This window comes from Diorhabda carinulata, chromosome 6 (genome assembly GCF_026250575.1).
Source record: "Diorhabda carinulata isolate Delta chromosome 6, icDioCari1.1, whole genome shotgun sequence".
NCBI lineage: Eukaryota > Metazoa > Arthropoda > Insecta > Coleoptera > Chrysomelidae > Diorhabda > Diorhabda carinulata.
Window position 1 is genome coordinate 24308250 of NC_079465.1, and position 18334 is coordinate 24326583.

At 28.1% G+C, this 18334-nt stretch overlaps 2 protein-coding genes across 3 annotated transcripts; one reads left to right on the forward strand and one right to left on the reverse strand.

Annotated features, from left to right (window-relative positions):
- Nucleotides 1-105: 105 nt before the first annotated feature.
- LOC130894765 (H/ACA ribonucleoprotein complex non-core subunit NAF1) lies at nt 106-7006 on the reverse strand. Of its 2 annotated transcripts, none has more exons than XM_057801743.1 (7): nt 6845-7006; nt 6570-6797; nt 6111-6492; nt 4299-4459; nt 3901-4150; nt 3552-3845; nt 106-1369 (listed from the first exon to the last, which is right to left on the reverse strand). In XM_057801743.1, exons 2-7 carry the CDS (start codon nt 6787-6789, stop codon nt 1231-1233), a joined length of 1446 nt encoding a protein of 481 aa, XP_057657726.1. In that variant the 5' UTR covers nt 6790-6797; nt 6845-7006; the 3' UTR covers nt 106-1230. The 2 variants fall into 2 exon arrangements, with proteins under 2 accessions (XP_057657726.1, XP_057657727.1); XM_057801744.1 differs by having other exon boundaries at nt 4299-4453; nt 6845-6998.
- A 1004-nt stretch (nt 7007-8010) lies between these two features.
- Nucleotides 8011-17552, forward strand: LOC130894766 (toll-like receptor 2). The gene is made up of 2 exons (XM_057801746.1): nt 8011-8272; nt 13706-17552. Exon 2 carries the CDS (start codon nt 13740-13742, stop codon nt 16317-16319), a length of 2580 nt encoding a protein of 859 aa, XP_057657729.1. The 5' UTR covers nt 8011-8272; nt 13706-13739; the 3' UTR covers nt 16320-17552.
- The last annotated feature ends 782 nt before the right edge of the window (nt 17553-18334 follow it).

Sequence of the window (18334 nt, forward strand, 5' to 3'; positions counted from 1 at the left end):
CACAAAATAAATAGAAGATTAGTTTTGACGATCAATGGATCATTTCATACCCATTCGTATCGACTATTATAGAGTAGGTATTAGAAATGAAAAATTATTTATACATAAGTAACGAACCACTTTATTCAATCTACGACTACATTGTTTTTAGAAATATAAAATTATCATCAAGTTGAACAAGAAAATTAACGCAACAAGCTCTTGGTAAGTACTATAGTAGTAAAATTTGAATGAGTACACAGCGAAACTCCCTCGAAAAGTTATAACAACTTTTTAAACAAGAATAAACTACATCCCTGTACACAAATTCAACGTTCTGTACTACAAATACAAATTTGAAGTGATTTTCTACTAAATGATTTTTATGCCCACCCTGTACACTATTTTTTTTAGAAAAAGATGAAAATTGGAAAAAATTCTAGAATAATTTCCTGAATAAAATCCAATCTGTATATCGAGTTTTATAAGTAGAAATAAAAATAAGACAAAAATTTTACGTTTTATACTGGGTGAGACAATAAAATAACCAGAAATTCCCAACTTCAACATTGTCTACAGGGTGTTTCACAAAATTTTAGGAATAATCGATTTCGCCCTGATTCGATTGCTATCTCGAATATAAGACTACCCTGTATAATAAAAATGAAGATAAATATCAAATTAGTAATTTAACTTTGTATACAGTGTGTATCAAAAATTTTACAAAATTATAAATTTTATCGCGTATATTGTTTTTCAGAAATTTATTAATTTATATGAAAGATAATTTTGCTGTGTGCTTTTCCAAATCGCTTCTGTTATATAAAAAAAAACAACATAAAAAATTTTTAAATTAAAAATAAAAACAATAAATTCTATTATCTAATAACAGTCTTTCCGATGGCACTAGAAATTATTCGATTTAAATCGAAAATAAGATTTTCCTCATTCAAATGTGGATTAAAAAAATTCTCTACCAAAAAAATCAAATTTTGAAAAATTCAATTAAACAATACTGATTTATTTAACATTAGACTGCCGATATGGAAGACAAAAAGTCATATTACATCACTGAAAAAACGTTATTTATATTTTTTTTTCAATTTTTGCGTAAACGCGATTTCAAAAGTAGACACTCTAATTATAATTTCAAAAATCAACTCGATTAATTGGATATTTTTTAAAACGAAAACAGGAAAATCCTATTTGAAACAACGGAATGAAAACAACGAATTTTCATAATACAATCCCTTAAAAATAGTTCGAAGGGCCGGGGGAGTTGTAGTGGCGATGGTGGCGGGGGGGTATATTCCGTCGAATGTTCGGCATCGGAGGGGTAAACCACCGATTGGGCATTGCTTGACTGAAGTTATATGGGGGAGTGGAAAATCTAAAAAGAAAAAAAAATTCCATTTCCCCATTTAATATACGTCATATAACGCGTTTTGATATACCATTTCGTCCAAGGTGTTTATATCGATACTTATAACTATCGATTTTACCCTCGTATGAATTTCTTACGACATTATCGACAATAAAAATGTAATAATGAAAAAAAACTTCCAACTGACCGATTGATGTATAAGTAACCTCAAAATTTTAGTTTCGTTTTTTTTCATCTTTTTTGCTTTTTTCTTGAAATCCCCAATTGAAATTTTTTCAGTTTTCCCCTCGTAGAATTTCTTTTACGTAATTTTTATATTAAAACGGGATTCGATTTGAAAAATTTGGAGGGTGAAGGAAAAATATCATGAAACAATTAACAGATGTACAAATTGTGATAACCTCAAATTTGTTTTCGTGTTATTCCGCAAGAATTTCACATTTTAATCAATTTAAACGCCTGTTTTTTGAACTAATTGTTTTATTTTTATTTTACGTCTTCTTTTCTGGTCTCGAACTAACATTTATTATGTTATTTCCCTCCTTATTTGTGATTTTACTAGAGATATTTATTATTATTGGTTTTGGTTTATTCTTCATGTGTTTTTTTGTAAAAAAAAAACGACGTTTGAACCCCAAAATAGGAAATGTAAAGGAAAAATTTCATATAAGAATTAATAGGTAGAAAAAGGAAATGTATCATAAAAGATATTTTGATATTTTGAGCTGTCAATTTCAAACTAATATTTCTAATATTGATTTTTTATCCTTTTCCATTTTTGCTCAAAACTAATTGCATTACTTTCTCATTTAAACTGTAATTTTTCACTTTTTTTATTTATTACTATCGGTTTTACCCTCGTACAATTTTCTTACGTAATTTTTTTTAACAAAAACGGTATATAAATTTCCAAATAAGTAAAAATATAATAAAATAAAAAACCGAAAAACATTTTACATAACCTCAAATTCGTTTTCTTATTAAGTAGTATACATCTCTTTAATATCGGTTTTACCCTCGTATAGGTTACCTGCGTTATTTTTATAATAAAAACGAGAATTAAATTACAAAATATGGAGGATAAAAGGGGAAGATAAAATATATAACAAAAAAACACTCATTGTATTTTTTCCCTATTTCATCTGTAGTTTTCGTAAATATACTTTTTACTATTGGTTTCACCCTCGTATAACTTCCTTATTTTACCCTCGTTTAACTTTTTTATGTCTTTTTCACAAGAAAAAAACGTTAAAATCACTACATATGAGAAGCAAAGACAAATATAGTTAAGCCCCTAAATTTAAATAATTATCGTTCGTAATATAATACGGGAGATATTGAAAAAGTAATAATATAATATGAAATATGATAATTTAACAACCTAATTTAAATAATTTTTTTCCTTATACACGAAAAAGTAATTTTAGTCATAAAATACGAAAATTGAAAAAAAAAATCAAATGAAAATAGTGAAAAATGCTCTGAATACGAGGAAAACTGTGAAGGACACAAATTAATATAATTTTTTTTTTAATATCATATGGGGGACTCTGAAAACGTAATTTTAGTTCTAAAATACACAAATTATTGAAAAAAATATAAAGTAAATTGTTCTAATTCGAATAATATCATTAAAAACCCCAAATTACATCATTTTTTTTTTCTCAATATAATACGGGGGACGTTGAAAAATTTATTTTAGTCATAAAATACGCAAATTAATAGAAAAATATTAAAAAAAGAGTAAAAAAATGTTCTAATTCGAATAATATCGTTAAAAACCCAAATTAAATCATTTTCTTTTACAATATAATAAACGGGGAACGCTGAAAAAGTAATTTTAGTCATAAAATACGGAAATTAATAGAAAAATATTAAGAAAACTGTAAAAATTGTTCTAATTCGAATAATATCGTCCAATATCCCAATTTAAATAATTTTTTTCCCAATATAATACGGGGAACACGGAAAAAGTAATTTTAGTAATAAAATATGAAAATTGAAAAAAAATTCACCAGAAAATAGTAAAAAATGTACTAATTCGAATAAAATCGTTCAATACCCCAATTTAAATAATTTTTTATTTCAAAATATAATACGGGGGAAAATAAAGAAGTAACGATAAAATATGAAAATTAAATAAAAACAAAAGGAAAATAGTGAAAAAAGTCGATTACTATCCACATACCTCGGTTGCGCCCTATCATATTGTATAACTGGCGGCGGTACGGCAGGATCGAATCCATGGGGAAAACAGACATTATCCTGACAGTTCCCGTATCTATCCATCATATTTGCGATTCTACTTTTAATAATGTTCGATTCGTTTTTAGATTTTTCGAATTTCTTATGTCGATCCAAGCTCCGATTATGTTTGCGTTTTTGCGGTCTCAATTCTTCAACGTCGTTTTCTTCGTCAGTACTAACTTCGTCGCTGGGTACTTCGATATCGTCCTTACCGGAAGCGTCACTTCCTTTCATCCTGAGAAGACGAATCGTATAAAATTCATCCAGAATCGAGGTAATTAAACACTTACTTTAACAGATCTTTCAAAAAAACGTATTTGGCGTAAGGACTTTTCGGGGCGCTGTACACTTTCATCCCTTTTTCGAGTCCCGATTGTTCGATTTCTTTGGTATCGCGTAATTGGACGCAGTATACTGGTCGGCATACCGGCCCTATGACGTCGCTTATACCGCCGAAGGGTTTTTTCGACGTTTTATCATCGATGAAAAGTACAGTGTCGATATCGTACGAAGCGACGTTTTCTATCGTATCCACTGTCACTGTAAGACGTTTCGATTATTATTTGTTGTACGTACTAGGGTCGCCATTCGAATTTCGAGATATTTTCGAACATCGATCGATCGTTTTTTGTTTTTACTTATCTCGAAAATTGAGTGACGACCCTCGTATTTCGTCGGGATAACTAACCTGTGGCGTTGACGAAATTCGAAATGTGACCTATATGTAAAAATTGTTCTTTTTCGTAGTCTATTTGTAAGTTTGAAATATCTACGGGTGGCGGAACATCCATATCATTGTCGGTAATTTTTTTGAACACGTTCGTACAATTCGGTAGTACAAACCTTGAACTTAACGAAAAAATTTTTGTTGTTTTACATATTTTACTAATAGAAAAAAAAAGGTGGTTTTTGTTAAAACATACCATGAAAAAGTGTAATAAACGCAAATTTCTATGGATCAACTGAATTTTCAATATATTTATTCAAATAAGAAAGCAAATCCTCAATTTATTTCATGAAATTGGATTTTTTAATTATATCGAGATGATTATATGGATTTCTATTGACATTTCATTGAAAAATTGACATTTTATGAAGCAAATTGTTACTTTTTATGAATCAAATTGACATTTTATTAAAAATTTGACATATGAAGCAAATTGTTACTTTTTCTGACGCAAATTGACAGTTTAATAAAAAAAATTTGAGACTTTATGGAGCAATATGACATTTTATGAAGCAAATTGTTACTTTTTATGAGGCAAATTGACATTTTATGAAGCAAATTGTTATTTTTCATGAAGCAAATTGTGAAATTATGACAGTTTATTAAAAAATTTAACATTTTATGGTGCAAACTGACATTTTATGAAGTATATTGTCACTTTATAATGCAGTCTGACATTTTATTAAAAAAAATCACATTTTATGAAGTAAAACGTCACTTTATGGCGCATATTTGATTTAATGAAAATATTTACAAAACAATTACCTCAAAAAATTTTCATTTAATAGAAAATTATTGGAAAAAACTGACTTTTCACAGAAATAATCGTCACCTAAAATTAACTTTTTATGAAAAAAAAATCTTTTTGAGATACTTATTAAGCAAAAAAAACCTGTTATAGAAAAAAATCAAGAATATAAAAAAAATTTCTCGTTTTGAACACAAATTAACAGTATATCGGAAATATTGACATTTAAAAGGAATGATCATCATTTAAAATGATTTTAATAAAAAAAATGACTTTTTATTGAAGAAATTGTCATTATGAAAAAAAATAACTTTTAATGGAAAAAATTGACTTTTTATGGAGAATAGGACATTTTCTTGAGAAAATTAACATTTTACAGAAATACCTGGCACTTAAAATCAACATTTCCTAGAAACAAGACATTAACGCCTCATCTAAAAATTTCTAAAAACATCTAAATCAGTTAGATCAAGTATTAAAGGTCATTTGCCATTATAAATAGCAAAATCACAAAAAAATTGACATTTTAATACAGTTTATTAATCAAAATTTCAAATTTAAAATAAAACAAATAATTTCATCCTTCACTTATGAGCCAGTCCAATCCAGTACTTTGTTTACGTTTCGAAGAAAAAAATTCTAGAAATTTCAAGATAAGACATCAACGCCTCATCTAGAAATTTCAGAAAACATCTAGAATGTTTAGATCAAGTATGAAACATAATTTTATGAATATAAATAACAAAAATTTAGTTTAAATGACATTTAAGGTAAGTTTAATAGTAAAACTTTTGAGCCCATCCAGTCCTGTTTTTTTACGTTGGGAATCGAAATTTTCTAGAAATTTTGAGATAAGATATCAAAACCTCATCTAGAAATTTCAAAAAATATCTAGAATGTGTAAACAGCACAAAATTGACTATATTCGAGATAATTTCACTAAATAAGAAAAGTCACGATATATAACTAAAATATTGTAAGAAAAATGGAAATTTTAGGGAAAGGAAAGTGAAATATCAACTCACCCAATGTCATCTTCATCGTCTTCGCTAATTTCAACACATTCTTGTGATTCAGATTCACTGACACTAGAAGACGATGAATCACTGGGAAAAATCTGTCGTTTCCAGCTATCGACATATTCTTCATTTTCTTCTTGATCAGAACTATCACTATGGTACAACAACAGATTTTTCAACGAAGAGCTTTCGTTTTTGATTATAACCGAAGGATGTCCTTTATCTTTCGGAGTCTCGATGATGTTCATATCTTTTACTTGATTCATTACTTTTTGTATCAAAATATCTTTCAAATTCTCGTTTACTGGGGTAATATAATTGTCTATAGTAGCCGTACATCTTTCTGTTTCCTCACCAACAGAATTTTCTTTGGTCAGGTCAATATTTACTAAGAATATTCATCAAATGAATAATACAAATCATATTTAAAAGAGGATACGAAAATAGATAGAAAAGATACTATACCTTTAGTATCACAGCCTTCATCACTATTAAACACTTGTTTAACATTAGAAGAATTATTATCACATGAAGAATTACTAGTTGCTTCCTTATCTTCACACTTCTCGTTTTGTACAATACCTTCTATGGTAACTTCACATGATTTAGAAGCAATTTCGTTAATTACAAATCCATTACAATCACTGTTATCCCCAATTTTCTGTTCACTGTTATGAGAATCCATTTTAATAACTAAAATTAAAATATTATTTATGATATGACACCTTAATTAAACATACTTCTGTAAACGAATTATTCACATATGTATTCTAAAGAATTAATAAATTAGAGTGTTGTCAACTTATTCACGTGTAAACTACACCGAATACATTAAAGCAGCCATTTTGTATTGAATGGATACAACTTCGGGGTATTTAATTTCAGCTATGGATTACCAACTTAAATACTATATGTTAAGCCCGTCTCACATAGTTTGTCAAAACTATAGAATAAATCAATATTAACATAGTTTTAAATAATGTTGATATTAATTATATATATTTTTAAATATAACATCAAATTACTAATTAAATATGTTTCTTTATCTATATAATAGAAGTAGGTTAATGTCTTCAATAAATAGAAACTTTTTAGTTTAATTATTACATTAAGAATCTCATCAGTTTTTAAAGGATATATAAATTGATTATATACTTTTAATTTAATGATAATATTCTAGATGAAATTACAAATTGGAGTTTAATACAGTTTTTATTGATTTCGTCGCCTAAGTTCTAACACTGCGTCAGTTCAAAAAAATGCCCTTTTGATTTTTGAAAGTCATTCGATAGAGAATCGAAAGACACACCTTGACTTAAGTTCATAAATTTAAAAAAAAATATATGTATCATGATCGCGATATATAAAAAAGCACATTTTTTACTCTTTTGACTTACGCGTTGTTAAAACTTGAGAGACAATTTGTGACAAAGTACAAAATACCTGAAGTAACAAAAGCGTTTAAGTTAATAATAAAAATCTTCTTTTAGATGATACATATTAGATAACTTACGATTTAATATTATAGTCATGTGTTTCTTATAATAAAAATAGTAATAATTAGAAGTTATTATGATGTTCGTGTAGAAACACCTTTAGATCTAGTGTGGAATAGCGCATTGAAGAGAAAAGAAGAAGAAAGGAAATGCGTAAATGGAATAAAGCTAAAAATTAAAAAATATTTGATAAAACAGAATAAAAGATATCAAAACATAAAGAAAAAGAGTTATTGGAAATCTCGTAATAAATTTTCATTTTAATGTTAATTCACTTATCGAAACTCGTATAAAATATTATTTGTATAATTTTTTTTTAAATAAAGCTTGTAAATTGTTATAATTAAATGCTTCTCACGTTATGAATCTTAGTCTGCCTTTCTCGTTCTTGTAAAGCCTCGAAGTAAGTCATACCCACTTGATATACCATTCCCAAAACCGCAGTGGATAAGTTTATTGAATATTGAGTCGAATCGCGTCGTTCAGTATATTACGCTAAGTGAAATCTGATACATTATTTTTATTAGAATTGTCGTTTTTCTCACAGTTTCCCATCTTAGTGTTAATGTAAAATAATCAATTCATCAAAATATAAGGAAATGATCAAGTTTTATTGTTGGAAAATTTATTAAAAACGAAATTTGTGATTAATGAAGCTGAAAAAATTTGAAGGTAAGTGTGAAATTTCAAAATTTCTTCTTTATAATTATTTATGCTTTTCGGGCGTTAGAGAATTTTATTTGTAACAAGACAATAAAAGAATGATAATTAATTTAATTGATTAAAATAAATAAGTAAAATTTCTACTTAAATCTTTTAATTTAGTAGAATAAGTCGAAGTTTAGCTCATATTTTGTTAGTTTGTATGTTTGAAGAAAAAAATTACGTACCAAAATGAGTACAAACAAAAATATTAACCTTGTAGTTGGTTATATGACTTGAAAATATAATTATTAGCATTGTCTACCTTTTAAATTATTCATCGATTTCTAAGAAATTTAGTACAATTTGTGCATCCTTTTTATAACGTTAACAATAAAGGATGTATATATATTGTAAGTACAAAAAAAATTTCAAGTATCAACTACGTATTTGATGCGAGAAAATTTTTCAAAACAATAAACTTTGTCGCGTATTTTACTCTATAATTATCAAGAATTACTTAATTAAAATGAGAGATTTTTTAGTAATAGATTTAGTAAACATATTGAGTTATTTTACGCCTTTGTACATTTTTTTTAATAATAGGTATAGCATTGTACAAATCATGAATTAAACATTTTATGCAGGCAGTAATGTCTCAACTATTTATTCAACTTTTATTTCATCCACGTATCTGACATTGAGATGATCGCTAAGAAAACAAAACCTTAAGAGTCAACGACTTACCTCGAATAAACTAATTTTTTTTGTTGTTAATTGTTTATCAGGGTCGTATATATACAATTTGTTGATTTTATTAAATTAAAATAAGCGCAATTTGGAAAATTTTCTTTCATAATTAAAACTTTTTATTCGTTTCATTTCCATTCGCAGCAAAACGTCTTTAGGTTAGCAACACATTCAAAGATAAACGGTAAATTTTTTGAAATGGACGTCATCCTATTTTTGGTCATATAAAACGGATGATTTGGAAAAAAACAATCGAATATCATAGTTTAAACAATTTTTATAAACTATTAAATTGTTTTTTCTAAGACAAATCGGGGAATTTAAGGTTTTCGTATTTTTTATGGGCCAAAATATATTGAAATTTTCGTTTTCAAACTTCATTTTTATCTTAAACATGCCAAAAAAATAAACAAAATGGAGAAAAATAATTAAAAATATCAATTTTTCGATTTCTTATCACTCACTTCTAAATAATATTTTATAAAACAAAGTTATTACAATGAATTACAATATTTTACACCACCGATAATTTAGTGTACGAGGTTGGATCAATAAATCCATTCTAAATTCCCCACCTTTTCATCATCCTATTTCTGTCAATGGTTACGTCATTTATTTTGAGTTTGATAACCACTAATACTTCGATAATTGAGAAAATAGTACTTTAATGTACTTATTAAGCATTTTTTTGCCGAAAAGCTAACAAATGTTGTGTATTAAATTATAATTGTACAGCCATTCGAGTTCGTTACATCTGAAACAATCGTTTCCCAAGGTTTTTCTTTGCGAACCAATTTTCAATTTTTTCGGGACCAATTTTATCAAAATCATAATTCAAGCCCGTTTTTAGAAATGCTCGTGCTCGTACTCGTTCGAATATCAAGTTAAATCTCTATCAATCACGAACATACAACGAATTTGAATGGTAGAGCTTGTCGATTTGGTTGTCTACCTCACAGGAAAATTATTTTTCAACCATTTTGACGTTCAATCAATCAATGATAAAAGGTTGCCAACTGCAGTGCTTGAAAGAGTTAAATTTAGAGCTAAATCTTAATTTTTTTCTTTGAAATGTAAATGGGAGACGTAGATGGTTTTAATTTTCATTTCCAAAGACCAATCGCACGTTTGACGAGATTTATATCCGTTTTTTTACTTTTTAAAACTTGCACATACTTGTACTACTAAACACTGTTAAGTAATATTAGTAAAAAAATATTCACGTAAACTTATATGCATTTCTCTCACTGTATGGTTTCTAGAAAGGATAAGAAACTATCTTTTTTTTTATTCATAATGTCCACTAGCTACTTTCGCAATTAATTACAAACCAGTGGTTTCTATTTCTACAATGAGTTTTAAATACGAGGATCAAATGGAAAATAAAAAATTTAATAATAAATATTGTAGATGTTATCCATATAATCGATATAATAAAAGTTAAAATTTCCATAAAAAAGATGACGTTTGCGTTTAATAAATCTTCTTCTTTTTTATACAATTCAAGTCGTTTCTCGTGTCAATATTGAATTAAATAAATGACTTGAATCAACAGTGATATTTTTTTAAGATAAATTTTCTTAGAAAACGAATATCGTAGGTACGTAATTATATTTACATATTGACTAATACAGCTGCGATCAAGTTTTAAAATATTTGTTAGTAAGTATGTACTAAATACATAAATTGTACGATGTGTATTTCATCATACAAGCGCTTAATATTTATATTTCTGTTCGTAAAATGAAAATTTACTATATGAAATCATTTCAAAATTTCCCCCATTGAAATTAACACATTTTTCCATTAGTTTGAAGGTTTTTTCCATGAAAGATTCCACAATTCCACTCAAATCTCTCTCTATCTATCTTTAATATGAACACGATTTTTCTCACTTGTAGAATATTCAAATTTTAACAAATGATTGTAAACGTTGAACATTTTATTTACGTCACTTCAACGTCATATGCCCTGAAAATAAATCACATCTATGTGCTTTATCGCTGTTTTGAGGTTATGATGTGTCACTTGTCACAGCGTTTAAATGAATTTTAGGTTATACTTCCGTATCTGATGTGGAGTCATAATAAAAATTCATAAGATCATTGATTGACTTCCGGTTCGGCTTTTTGAACTGGATTTATGAATTAAGGGAAAAGTTTTTGTTTTGGGGGCGATAGGGGCTTCATTTTTTGGTTAGTTTAGTTTTAGTTTATCTTTAGTTCGTATACTAATTGAGAAATAAAGTCAACCATTCCAAATATTGGTAAAACCGGAAGTACCAATTCCAAAATATCGATAAATGGATTTTGCGACCCCAAAAACGCTGAATCATCGTGTTCAAAACAAAATATTGTAACAATAAAACTCCATTTTGTGATAAATGTTCTTGATTTTAGGTCTCTTCTGTTTTAAAATTAGTTTTATTTTCAATAATAAGTAATATTTAAGTCAAAGTCAACTGATTTGCTATTAACAAAACGCCTCATCATTGGTCGTAACCTCAAATGACACCTCCGGGATTTATCGAGGTCCAAAAGGGTGTTGGTTGTGTTAGGAACAAAAATCCTGTTTATTTCCGTGTCCCCTAAGTATTTTTAGATTTTCAATATTCTTCTGACATTGATAATCATCTACGACGATGACTGAAAGTGGTTTTATGAAAGCTCTTCCATTTTTCCATTTAAAACAAGCCAAATTCATTGATTACCTCACGTAAAACCAAATGATCTTGTATCAAAACATTTTGTATTCATCAACTAAATAATTCGACGCCATTTAAATACTGAAAACTGGTTTTTCAATTTACCGTGTGAATTCCCTTTGTTTTTATTACTTACTAATACTATAAGTGCGTGAATGATTTACTTATTCAAACAATTGTACTATCAAAAATCTCGTAATCAACCTATTATCAATTAAAGGCAGAATAATTTGAATCGACTATATCTAATCAATAACATGTATATTCAGTAAATGAATAGAAAGTTGAATGTTTCAAATGTCATTGTCCTAGTTTGACATTAAATCTTTTTTATAATAATAATTTGAAATATGCCAAAGAATCAGATGAAAGAATATTTGAATATCTTATTTAAACAAGCTCTTTAGATTTTTTAAAAAATTATTTCCATTGCTTCAACAATTTCAATGCAACATCCTTAGATATTTTACAGTGTTGCCGTACTATAATTTTTTCCAATGAAATGTTATCTTGTAATAGGAGTACTTTAATTTCAAACAATAAAAGCGGAAACTTTGAAATTTGTAGCCCAAATTTCATACTGTCAAATTATCAACAATTATTACCTGATTGTGCAGTAATAAATCTTACAACGTCGAAAACAGATTCCACACGGCTGCCAACGTAAATTTAATTCTCCCTAAGACACGAGCGTTGGTTTTACACACACTTTTAATATTCAAATATTGTATAATACTAACATATCTTCAATAAATAGATCGAGTTTCCAATTACAAGATACATTAATTGTTGAATTAAAATAAGTAGAAATCTACTAAGACTATTAACTTACTTTAAGTAAGCTCTCGAATTGTTCATCCCTTGTTTAAATCAACAATTTTCTCCATTTTGTTTTCATACTTTTATCTCTATGTGAGGTTATAACTGTTTATCGTTTTAAACTGAGTTATTTCTACTTTTAAAAAGTTCATATCGGTTGTAACTAGTCTTAAATAAATATGTAAAATAGTTAACACATGAAGCGCTTTAAGGTATAGTTGGTTGCATAATATAAAACTCTTAAATCATATAGAAGATATTAACGATAAAGAGAGTGGTATATAAGTGAAATTGTACTATTATAAGAGAGACAGAAAGAATTAGTTTATTAATCTCTATCTCCCTCTACTCATCAATAAATTCAAAATTTGTTATACTACCACATTTCTATCACATGAAACTTCGACGTCATTTCGATTTAATCAGAATAAAGTAGAGAGAAATAGAAAGTAGTATACCGATGTTTTTTTTCTCTCTGTCCGCTGTTCGGACTCACTTGATCATACATCACTTACTGTGTTTTTACTATTTTATTTATGTATTTACTATAGTTATTTTGATAGCGCGTTAATATATAGTTGGTTGTTAATAAAGGACTCATAAAATATCAAATAAACGAATTACCTTCAAATTATGCCTTTTGATTCTAAATATATGAAGTAATTAAGTACTCTACGGAATGATATTTATTAAAATTATTTCGATTATTAAATTTAACGGTAGGCAACATATTAAGCGCGTTGATGTATAATTGGTTGCATAATGTACGGTCAATAAATTCAATATAAATTGTACATTAAAATTAATAATTTTCTCAGGAAATGGTATTTTTCAGTAATGTGACGGTATAGTATGCTGAATCGTCGCAATAATACTTCTATTGGGTTTTGCAAAAAATTCAGTAAATTTCAACCTCGACAATGAAGTACGTAACATTTTAAGCGCGTTGATATAAAGTTGGTTGCTTAATAAAGGACTTGTACATCTTATAAAATATCAAATGAACGAATTACCATTAAATTACGCCTTTTAAATTCAAATGCTATTGAATGATATTTACTATAATTATTTCGATTAATAAATTTAACGGTAGGCAATATATTAAGCGCGTTGGTGTATAGTTGGTTGCATAATGTATACGGTCAATAAATTCAATATAAAATGAACGTTATATTTAGTTATTTTTTCAGGAAATGGCATTTTTCTGTAATGTGACGCTACAGTATGCCGTATAAACGAATCGTCGCAATTATACTTCTACCACTGTTTGTAAAAAATTCAGCAAACTTCAACCCCGACGATGATTACTACGATCCACCGAAATACAACGAAGACGTATTTCGACCAGTTCCTCTATTTTTAGGAGAAGACGTATCCGGTTGCGTATGTCGAGAGATTCCAAATATTTTAACATTATGCTTCGGCGTAACTATGTGCAATTCCCTTCCGATAGGTCTCAATATTACAACCCCTATTTTAAGTATAGTTAGTACTAATATATCGGTGATACGTCGGGGTGATTTGGCGAATTTATATTTTTTACAAGATTTAAAAATCGAGGGGAATTATAATTTAACGGAAATATCGGGTGGGGTTTTCGGAAATAATTTTACGAAATTGGAAAATTTATCGATTAGTTATAATAAGAATTTGAAATATTTGAATAAAAATACTTTTAACGGTTTGGTTAATTTGAAACAGTTATTTTTAATTAAGAACGGTTTTACGCGTTTATATGAAATCACAGTGAATTTATCACCTGTTATTTTACCGAGGTTGAAAAAATTGAGTTTGAACGAGAATAATTTGACGAAAATCTTCAAGGACGATTTTATATTTATGAAAGATAGTTTGTTGGAAGAATTTAATATTATTTCGTGTAGTTTAGATTATATTCATCCGAAAGCGTTTTTACCTTTAAAGAAATTACGAACTTTACGTATGGGGGAAAATTTTTTTAATGTTACTGTAATAACGGAGGTTTTAGAAGAAATTGTTGACGTTAATATACCTTTGAAGTTGTTAAATCTTTATTCGGCTGGATTTAGAGTGAATTTACCTAAAAAATTGTTAGAAATCATAGCGATTTCTAATATAACTCATTTAAATTTAGCTAAAAATCAATTTCATAGTATACCTTCGGGTGTATTTCCCCTAATGCCGAATTTAAAATCACTAGATTTACGCGAGGCTTTTATTTACGATATTTCTGATAATGCTTTGGATAATTTAACAAATTTGGAATATCTCATTTTGAGTGCTAATAATTTACCTTCTATACCAAAAGGTGTTTTATTAAAAAATCTCATTAAATTAGATATACAAGAAAATTCGCAAAACGGTGCTAGAGCGTCGTATTTTCAAATTTCTAAAGGTTCTTTTTTAGAAATGAAAAATTTAGAATATTTGAATATGGGATATAATAACATACCGCATTTATTTCAATATACTTTTAAAGGTTTAAATAATTTAAAATATTTAATATTAAAAAACTGCACTTTATATCGATTACAAAATAAAACTTTCGAAAATATGAATAAACTCAAATTATTAGATCTTGAAAATAATTTTTTTATAACAAATAATTATCCTACAGGATTAACAAGTGAAATGTTTGAAGGATTAGAAAATTTAGAAGTACTTTTATTAGGAGGAAACGCCATGACTTATTTTAGTAAATTCGGAAATCCTTTTATTAACTTAAAATCGTTAAAAAAATTAGGTTTGGATAGAAATTTGTTAGTAACAGTAGAATCGAATCAATTTTCCGCTTTAAAACAATTAGAAATAGTAGATTTTTCATTTAATTTATTAAAAATATGGCAAAATAGAATATTCGATTCGAATCCTAAATTAAAAATATTATTATTTGATCATAATAAATTAACTCATCTAACACCTGGTATGCTTGAAGATTTTCATAACCTCACTAAGCTCTCTTTAGCGTATAATTCTTTTATATGCGATTGTCGTAGTTTCAAATTATATAATAATTTTATAAACATTTATAGAAACGAAAAAATAATTAAAATACTAAAAAATTCCGAAGCAAATTGTTTAACACCCTATACAACAACTAATCACGTGATTACTAATATAATCGATTATTTCGAATACGTAGAAAATGATATAATACACTGTGATATAAATAAACGTTTAATCGTCGTATTACCTTTATTATTATTAATAATTTGTTTTTTATCTTTAATAATACTAGTTTTTTATTACAGATGGCATATTAAATATTGGTTATTTTTAATAAGATTACAAATCAGTAGAAACGGTAAAATCAAATCTAAATCGAATGATAAACTTAATTACGAATACGACGCTTTCGTTTCTTATAGTAACGAAGATAGAAATTTCGTTGTTAGATTAGTTTCGATGTTGGAAAATTACGAACCATTTTTAAAACTTTGCGTTTACGAAAGAGATTTTCACGTCGGACATTTTATATCCGAATGCGTGTTAAAATGTATAGCTAATAGTCGTAAAACTATTTTAATAGTGAGTGATAATTACGCGAAATCTCAATGGTGTAGATGGGAGAGTCAAATCGCCGAGCATCACAGATTATTTTTCGAAAATGAAGACGGCGAATACGTCGCCGATGCTTTGATTGTTATCAAATTGGGACCGGTTAGCAAAGTTCACATGACGCCGATGTTGAGGTATTTGTTAAAAACTAGAATCTATTTACAATGGGAAGCGGACGAGAAAAAACAAAAAATATTTTGGAACAAATTGAGGAATACGCTTTCACCGCCCAAGAATGATAATGTCGCTGAAATCACACACATGTAAAAACAAATTTTAATCTGGATCTACGAAAACGGGAACCCACCGATTGGCTTCAATCGCACACTAGATGATTGTACGTAAAAGGATTTCTGACGTCTCACAACGAATAGGGATAAAAAATTCCTAACCTAACCTAACTTATATAGGTTTATTCTTGCTATCTGCACTGGAACTGGGCCAGTGCAGAATCTGTTCGATGGGATACAAAGAACGATATAGTGTAGAGAGTAATGAAGCATTTGTCGATTGTTGTATTTGAGATTATTTGTTGTAATTCAGGCCTTGTAGTATTTCCAATAATGGAAAACGATTTAGTACTTTCCGAAGACGAAGATGTAGTGCCGTTTCCAGATTACACTTATTGCACTGTCTTGCACTACACTGCACTGGCTGAACTGATTCTACACCCAGTGAAATACTAGTTCTTTTGCATTGCTACCAAGAACAGCGACGCTAGCGCTGGTTCTGCTACAAAGAACGCTTCATTGTACACTTCTTGAACTAGTTTTGCCGGTGTAGCTACCAAGAACAAACCTAATGACGATGCTGGATGAAAGAATTTGTGTCATAACAAATCTAAATATAAGTACAAAATATCAGTAACCGAAAATACGTGATTAAGTTAGGTTAGGATTTTTTTTTCATTTTTTCTTCCTGCGAGATGTCTAAAATTTGAAGCCAAATGTAATTTATCTCGATTGTTCCATAAAAAAAAAACATAGAAATCACTTTTTTTTGAAACAATATTATTTTCAAATCAAATCTTCTTCGAAACATTTTAAACGATTTTTGAATCGTTTTTAATCATTAAAAGCAACCAAGGGAATGTTGTAGAATCGTGCAAATTCGTTTTGATGTTGGTTCTTTTATATGTTTTGCAACTTTTTCGTCTAAGACAGCAGTCCTTGTAGTTGTAAGGACTAAGATAAACTGTTAATACAAAAGGATATAATGTAAGGATGAGGATGAGGATCGAATCGATTGACTTCATATAAAATGGTCGTCGAGACACTTAATTTTTTTACAAATATTTCATTTACAGTAAAAGACTTTTACGTTAAATAACTTTAACAAACAAATTAATATTAATAAACACTGAATTTATTGGAATGAATTTATATTTATTTGATTTATGTTATGTCTTTTTCACATTTTTATATTTGAATATGTATCTATCTTACTAATTTTTTACATTGTATTGATTTTTGTTATTACAATAAATCGTGATTTTTCGAATGGGGATTTTATTACCAAAAATTTCACGACAATCAAAAATTGGTTATAGAAATGTATATAAGTGTCGATGTAGTACAAATTCAACCAGGAAAATATTTGTTTTTTTTTCGACTTAATTGTGAATAAATAATTTGTAATATTATTATCCGAGTAGAGGCTGTAATTAAAATAATAATTATTGTTGTTTCTAACATGAAACCTACCCCGTGTCCTCGCGGACGGATAATTCATAATTCCAGAAAATATAAAAGAAAATCCAAGAAACGACAATAATCCAAATAAAGATGAAGTCCTTTTATGAAAAGTATTACGAGTCGAGTTTTAAGATGTTGAAATATTTAGGGATTTGGTCACAAAACGTTGATAAAAAAAGTACAAACAGGGCCGGATTAAGCTAGGGGCTTGGGGGGGCCCCCGGGCCCCAGGTCCAAGAGGGCCCCATCATTTGGAAATCATTCTGTATTATTTGATGTGTTGATACCACAAATCTAATGTATTGATATTATTTTGTGAATTTTTCCGGGTTTTCGAATTCCTTAAGGGGGCCCCGTTATTATTTTAGCCCCGGGCCTTAAAAATTTTAATCTGGCCCTGAGTACAAAAATTTATTACACCTATTGTTTTGTTGTGAATTTTATCGATTTCAAGTAGAGGATGACACCGATTTTATCAAAAACAAAATGAAAAATGACCTCGCTTTGAAAAAAACTACAGAGTGTTTAGCAGCTACCATAATTATAATAGACACAACAACAATGTTTTATGGTTATTAAGATGTTCTA

What these genes read in the sequence shown, in the direction of transcription:
- LOC130894766 (XM_057801746.1), top strand. Translation starts at nt 13,740, where the DNA reads ATGCCGTATAAACGAATCGTCGCAATTATACTTCTACCACTGTTTGTA.
- LOC130894765 (XM_057801743.1), bottom strand. Translation starts at nt 6,789, where the DNA reads ATGGATTCTCATAACAGTGAACAGAAAATTGGGGATAACAGTGATTGT. An exon ending in GACGATGAAGATGACATTGG is followed by an intron (nt 4,460 to 6,110) that starts GTGAGTTGATAT and finishes TTTTTCGTTAAG; the next exon opens with TTCAAGGTTTGTACTACCGA. An exon ending in TATGATAGGGCGCAACCGAG is followed by an intron (nt 1,370 to 3,551) that starts GTATGTGGATAG and finishes TTTTCTTTTTAG; the next exon opens with ATTTTCCACTCCCCCATATA.